Genomic DNA, 7,171 nt, shown 5'->3' with positions numbered 1-7,171 from the left:
AAATATTCACCCTTTTCTTAACTTGGGACAGCCCCATCTGGTGTAAAATAGTGTCATAACTGCACCAGACGGGACTTTCCCAGGTGAAAAAGGAACGAATATATCACATCCCACACAAAGATGTCTTTTTTTTTTTATGGGTCATACAAAAATGTCTAACAAGAAGGTTTGGTAGTTTTGGTTCCTTGCTATTTTCAAAGAGACTTTGCATGCACATAGGAAGCGTGTATGTAACATGGATGATATGGATAAAGCACAGTAACCTACACGCTATTCTCAAGTGGGTGAGAGAGTGAGAGAGAGAGAGTGAACTCTCTACTGTCCTTGAGTAGGAGGCAAAGGAGGCGTCTAAACGCTAGGCTCCTCTTATGTTTGCGTGTGGATTTCAAAGTTAAACCGTTATGCTTTCGTGTGGATGGGCCCACTTCATCTACAGATCGCCATCCACCAAAATCTACCCCCATTGGTCCATTGCAAGGCCCAACGGATGAATGGTTCGGATCAATAAAAAAAGTGGGCCCCACATGTACTTCTGCCACTCACCAACAACAGAGGTGGGTGGGTCCACACATTATATCTTTGAAAATGTCTCGTACCATAATACTTCGGCTTGTCCTTTCCCTACAGGATATTCTACTAGATGCCCTTTGGTTTCCCATTGTAAACCTCCTCTCTCTATCCGATCGATCAAGATTCGTACCTCGTGGGGCCCACCTATCATCTTCAGCATCTCATTATTCTCATCTCAAAAAAATAAAGGAAAAATGATAATTTCTTCACCCCCTTTTTTATCTGGAACAGCCCCCTCTAGTGTAAAAGAGTAATCATAAATCATAAATACACTAGAGAGGACTGTCCCAGGTAAATAAGGGGGGAGGACGAATATATCCTTCCAAAATGAGAATTGACAACCTTAATAATCCAAAGAAACAGTCCACGTGTCCATATGCTACAATGTGTCCTTCCCCCGCTCAATAAATACAAAGCCTTCCTTCCCCGCTCATAAACCATTTTTGCTTCATTCGCATTCCACAAACCCGCTTTCTGCTTTCTCTTCACCATGGCTTTTCGCTTCCTCTTTCTTGCTTTCATCGTCTCAGCGTATTTTCTCAGACGCGGTCTCTCCTATGACCGTCCGGCCCCTCGAGAAACTCTTTCCATCCCTCTATCCGAAGACTCCGATCCCGTCTCACCCCAACAGGTAGATAAAAATAATCAACACTTTCTCTTTCTCTTCTAAACCCTAATTATGTTTTTGTAGTTTTTCTTTGTCAATTCATCATATATCTTGGTTTTTTATTTTTTAGCGAAAATAATAAAAAAATATCTAAGAAGAAAAGCCAACAGATCAGCGGTTAGAGAGAATTCCAGAGTGGAGTGCATTGGATGAACGGTTCAGATCATTCTCACATGGATCGAATGAGTCTGTGATCCATATCACACAGTCACAGTATATACTTCATATTATCATTTCCCTATAACTTATGGAAAACACTTTCAAAACGGAACTCCGTCTTGAAAAAAAAAAATTTATACGAAAGTGAAAATGACACCCTGATTTGGCCATTTCACGGTAATTTTTTATTTTTTATTTTTATGTCGGTCCAGGATTCGAGTTCGTTTCATTGTCTTCTTGCGCACGTGCCACTTTTTCGACACGGCTTCGAAAGTATCTCTGAATTTGTATGGTCTGCCTAATTTAGGCTCCCAATCCATGGACCAGTTACGCAACTTTTGGCCTTTTTTGGTATCATGAGATTATATAGGGCTGTCTTAACTGAAAATCCGTTATAGGAAGGCCGGCCATGAGAGGTTGATCATGAATAGGGCCCACCACTCGATGAAAGATCATATTATCTCGTGGGCCCCATTCCGCCTTAGTATTTTGTTCATTGATCCGGATTGGACGGTAGTGATGTCCAAGGTTTAAAATTTCAGTTTCGGACCTTGAAATTTCAAATTTTCGGTCGAAATCCGGTACAAAACCTGAAACTAATATTTTATTCAATATTAAATTTCAGCCGAAATTTCGGTAATCTGTGTCGAAATTTCGGTGAAATATTAAATTAATATTAAAAAAAAGATTTTTTGAGTCAAATTTCAGTCTAAATATATGACCCATTTCAGTTTTTATCGATTTCGGTGTCGATCTCCACATTCCGTCGAAATTTACAACCATAGTGATGTCTACATGCATATGATAAATTTAGCATGTGTGAATCAGGGATTTGCTAGGGTCCATCACAAAAGGCATTTCGCAGATGGTTTGTTGCACGTCAGACCAGCCTCTTTGTGAATGAAGACAACAGCTTTTGTCTCCATTCATGAGGTGGGTGGCCTGACATGCGACAGACCAGCCGTGAAATACTTTTCGGGATGGACGCTAGCAATTCCCTTAGATTATCATTATTAGTAAATTGGGCAGTTGGATCGCTGAATCGGGTGAACCACCATACCCAATGAATCCTTTGGGTACACTACTAGAAAACATAAGAGTCTATTCCTAGCATTTGTTTCTTGTTAATCTAACTGTCAATAAGTCACGTTTTAATTGAGATATAGGCATGTTTGGTAGAATGGTAGCCATGAAAAATTATTAAAAAGAATCCCTAAAAACTAGTAAAAAAATTTACCTCTTTAGAATTTTATTATTATTTTTTTTTTTGGGGGTTTTCTGGGGTTTTAAGGAGCTTTTAATGTTTCCCTCACCTCCTCTCATGTCTCTCCATCTCCTGCCTGTCTCTCATTACAACTGGCCTGACAAATATTCCATGGAATATTTTTTTCTTGGCGGGCAAACATGGTCCGTGTAAATGGAAATCCTAGTCTTTTAAACCATGAGGCCGTGACCATATGGATTAATCCTAATGATCAATTTTTGGGGCAACACACATAGATCAACAGTTTCACAAGATTACATTCCATGATACGATTATAGCTGCAAATTCTGATTCGGGGATCATTTGGCGAGGCAATTGTTGGAAAAATTCAGGAAATGCTTTTGGGAAGAGTTTTGATAAATTTGCATGTGTTTTTTTTATAAATACAACGTATATTTACTTGTTTTTCTTGATAGTATTGGCATGGAAGGGTAGTTGACACTTTCTGATTGGCAATTGATAAGTGATAATTCTTTGGGACCCTTACCCAGTTAGGGAAGTGTATTTTCCTAACTGCACTTTTATTTTTTTACTATCTTATGGTTATTTCAATTTTTCTTTTCTGCAGGTGCATATATCTTTGGTGGGTGGTGATAAAATGCGAATATCGTGGATAACTGACGATGATTCTCCAGCCACAGTAGACTACGGTACATCTACTGGTGTATATACTTCTTCTGCGACTGGGTCTACGGATTCGTATTCGTATCTTCTATACAAATCTGGACAAATACACGATGTAGTTATTGGTCCCTTGCAGCCAAATTCAGTGTATTACTACCGTTGTGGCTCCAACAACACTCCGGAGTTCAGCTTTAAAACCCCACCAGCTCAGCTTCCCATTAAATTCGTGGTTGTCGGTGAGTAAAATACAAATAAATACATTTACTATAGGTTGAAATGAGTGAATTTTTATTTTTTACACACTTGTCATAAAAAAAAAAAACATTACAATATCCTTACAATTTAACTAAATAATGTTATAAACATTGTTGATATATACCATTCAAAAGAAAACATTGTGGGTATACGTGATTTTCTAGGGACCATTGCAGAAGGCATTTTGGGCCTGGGCTGTTGCTTGTGAGAGCAGCCACATCAGATGAATAAAATGAAAAAGATAAAAAAAAAACTGAGCCTATGTGGCTGCTCTCCCATGCAACAGCCCAATCGCGAAATGCCTTCTGCAATGGTCCCTACCAAATCCGTTGATATGCGCTTACAATTTATACAAAAACATACAAAACATGTGAGGGTTTTTTTTTTTCCCAACACTCATCATATCTTATTCCAATCGAGATATGCTCGAGTATTCCATAAGGCCACATTTGGATACCAACAAGATTTTGATTTTGATTTAGTTGATATTTTGAAATGATCAGATCCTTAGATTTCCAAATCAGCTACAACAGTGCAAAAACTTCCGATTTTCAAATATGTTCTGCGAGACATTATTTGGGAATCAATATTTGTGGCAACTTCTTTCACCATCCATCGCTGCTCCTCGACGTTACTCCGGCAGCAGCGAGACATCCCTCCCTCCCTCTCTCTTTCTCTCTCTTAAAACATGATCATGAAGATGATTGATGTGTTTTGTATCCAAAACTCAAATCCAAATCAAAATACAAATGCACGAGGTATCCAAACGGGCTCTAAAGGACTTGAGGGATTAATTAAGGACCTATGGGACAGTCCATTTTAATCGGGTCGGACCACAAGGATCTACGGGACCATCCGATTCGAAATGACAAAACTACCCCTAACAGTATTTGTGTGTGACACATGAAAATGTAGGTGATTTGGGCCAAACAGGGTGGACAAACTCAACCCTTCAACACGTCAAGGACACGAACCATGATGTGCTACTCTTGCCCGGGGACTTGTCTTATGCAGACTTCTACCAGCCACTCTGGGACTCATTTGGCCGCCTTGTCGAGCCACTCGCGAGCCAACGCCCTTGGATGGTGACACAAGGCAACCACGAGATCGAGAAGATCCCGATCATCGCTCCTCACTCCTTCAAAGCCTTCAATGCCAGGTGGCAGATGCCATTCGAGGAGAGTGGGTCCGACTCTAACCTCTACTACTCGTTCGATATTGCTGGGGTCCATGTGGTCATGTTGGGATCTTATACGGACTTTGATGCCGCCTCGGCTCAATACAAGTGGCTCGAAGCTGACCTGAATAAGGTTGATAGGGGGAAGACACCATGGCTCATTGCGCTCCTCCACGCGCCGTGGTATAATTCCAATACTGCCCATCAAGGTGAAGGAGAGAGCATGAGAGTTGCCATGGAAGCCTTGCTTTATAAGGCTCGCGTCGACCTAGTCTTCGCTGGACATGTCCATGCCTACGAACGCTTTGTGAGCTCTCTTTTCCTTTTTGTTCTTCATTACTATGTAACCATTCTTCACCACGGGAATAGAAATCCTTGGTTAAGCTGTTATAGGGATCGACTATCCTACTTTGATGCATTTAACTTGAAATTATCTTACCCATTGTTCACTAATTTTGTGTTGGTAATATTTTATCTAGTCTCCATTTCTTTCCATGGAAAATGGGCATAGAAAATTCTCTAAGCCTACTTTTCACTAAAAATGTGAATAAAATTTGTTTTATGCCAAATTTATGTAAAAAAATAGAGCCTAAAGTGCATAGATCTACAGTAAATTGCTTTACAAGTAGCTATTCTGACCATAGAATATCTCAAATAATTGGCAGGTTCGCGTGTACAATGGCAGTGCAGATAGTTGTGCTCCGGTGCATATAACCATTGGGGATGGAGGCAACAGAGAAGGCCTTGCCAGCAAGTAAGTCTACACTTCTATATATGTCCTATTTTATATGAGGAATTCTAGACTGAAGGGAGCCCTTGTAAAAAAGAGGTGAAAGGGCTCTCCTATTGGCTACACATCACCATCATGCATTAATAACGGTTGAAAAGTCAAACATGATGGTGATGTGCAGCAATGGGGGAGCCCGTTCAACTCTTTTCAATGTTAGCCATAGAAAATGAGTTTACCAAATACTGGAAAATTCATTTTTCATGGAAAAATATTTCTATTTTTTCCCCAAAGGTGCTGTTTGGATGCAAAGAAATTTATAAAGGGGTTAGCATGATCTGGGTAGCTTGCATTTGGATTGCCAGAATCAGCTTCCTATTCCAATCCCTATTCCGATTATCTGATAAATGGAATGGAAAAAATAAATAAAAAACTCCAGTAAAAATTTCATTATTAAAGGGCAGAATCAAAATACCACCTCTTGGGCAGGACAATAGATTTCGGCAATTCCCCTCCTTTAATTATGCCCCCCGGTTCCGTCCATTTGCTTGAGCCAAACGCTAGAATGATGCAGAATCAGAATTCCGCAAGCAGGGCCTGATTCTAGCTATCCAAACGTGAAGGCCATGTTTGGCTGCTGGGAATATTTTTCATGATAAATTAGTGCCTCCATGAGAAAGTAGGGCGCGTGGGAGGAGAGATTTGAGAGGGCACGATTGTAATGAGGATGAGAATTGGCTAAAATTAAAGAAAAGGTCGATCCGTAGGGTTTTTTGTTTCCTGTTTTTTAGCCACTTCCCATCACAAGATACACTAGTTTCTCGATTATTAGCCATTTCACCACTTGGACACACTACTTTATCATGAAACAAAATTCATGGTAGCCAAACGTGCCCTGAGTAATCAAGATCATGGTAGCAGTGGGTTCAATTATAAGTGCCTATCATCATCATCCAAGTCATTTATCACCTTACATATTATATAATTGGGTTTCATTTTGTAGGTATTTGGATCCACAACCCAAAATATCAATTTTCAGGGAGGCTAGTTTCGGGCATGGGCAATTACAAGTGGTGAACACAAGCCATGCATTTTGGAGTTGGCATAGAAATGATGACGATGTGCCTGTGGCAGCTGATACAGTGTGGTTTACAAGCCTTGCTTCCTTTCCAGCTTGCAAGAACATGACACTCACCAAGTAAACCTTCGAAATTTGCATTAGTGAAAATGAACATGATGGTGTAATTTCATTTTTGCCATAGTGCAATTTACTATACTTTCTCCTGTTTTAAGAATTCATTGCTATAGCATAAAAGCTAGTGTGAAATCCAAATAGGCAACCCAAGAGGAAGGTGAATTGGGTGTCTTTAAAAATTTATCCTCTTTAAAAACTTTTGTTAGATTAGTTTCAAAAGCTTAGATGAATATTCTCTCTTGGACCTATTAACAAACACTTGTTAGGTGACTTTTGAAAATCATAATTGATTATTTCATTTTTAGTCTTTTTATCAAAATACTTGGTGGATGATTAAATATTACAAATATAATGTAAATCCCATAATAAGATGAAGGAATAAGATGAATGGTTTCTTTTAAGCCATTTATCAAACACTTGGTGGAACCCTAATTCATCTACTCTCTTTTTAGTTCATTTGACAAACACTTTGTGGATGGTTCAAACAAGTAAAACAAAATTAAGGTAAACAATTAGTACATAAAATACTAATC

The 7,171-nt window shown here is 39.3% G+C and overlaps 1 protein-coding gene across 1 annotated transcript; it reads left to right on the top strand.

Annotated features, from left to right (window-relative positions):
* Nucleotides 1-998: 998 nt before the first annotated feature.
* On the top strand, nucleotides 999-6,817 carry PAP20 (Purple acid phosphatases superfamily protein). The gene is made up of 5 exons (XM_077379690.1): nucleotides 999-1,201; nucleotides 3,229-3,520; nucleotides 4,455-5,023; nucleotides 5,382-5,470; nucleotides 6,447-6,817. Exons 1-5 carry the CDS (start codon nucleotides 1,061-1,063, stop codon nucleotides 6,643-6,645), a joined length of 1,290 nt encoding a protein of 429 aa, XP_077235805.1. The 5' UTR covers nucleotides 999-1,060; the 3' UTR covers nucleotides 6,646-6,817.
* Nucleotides 6,818-7,171: the final 354 nt, after the last annotated feature.

Source organism: Tasmannia lanceolata, unplaced genomic scaffold, assembly GCF_043159265.1.
Source record: "Tasmannia lanceolata isolate RefF3 unplaced genomic scaffold, GAP_Taslan_0.1 ptg000005l, whole genome shotgun sequence".
Lineage (NCBI taxonomy): Eukaryota > Viridiplantae > Streptophyta > Magnoliopsida > Canellales > Winteraceae > Tasmannia > Tasmannia lanceolata.
Note: the sequence above shows the minus strand (reverse complement) of the source record. Positions and strands in the feature narration are given on the sequence as shown.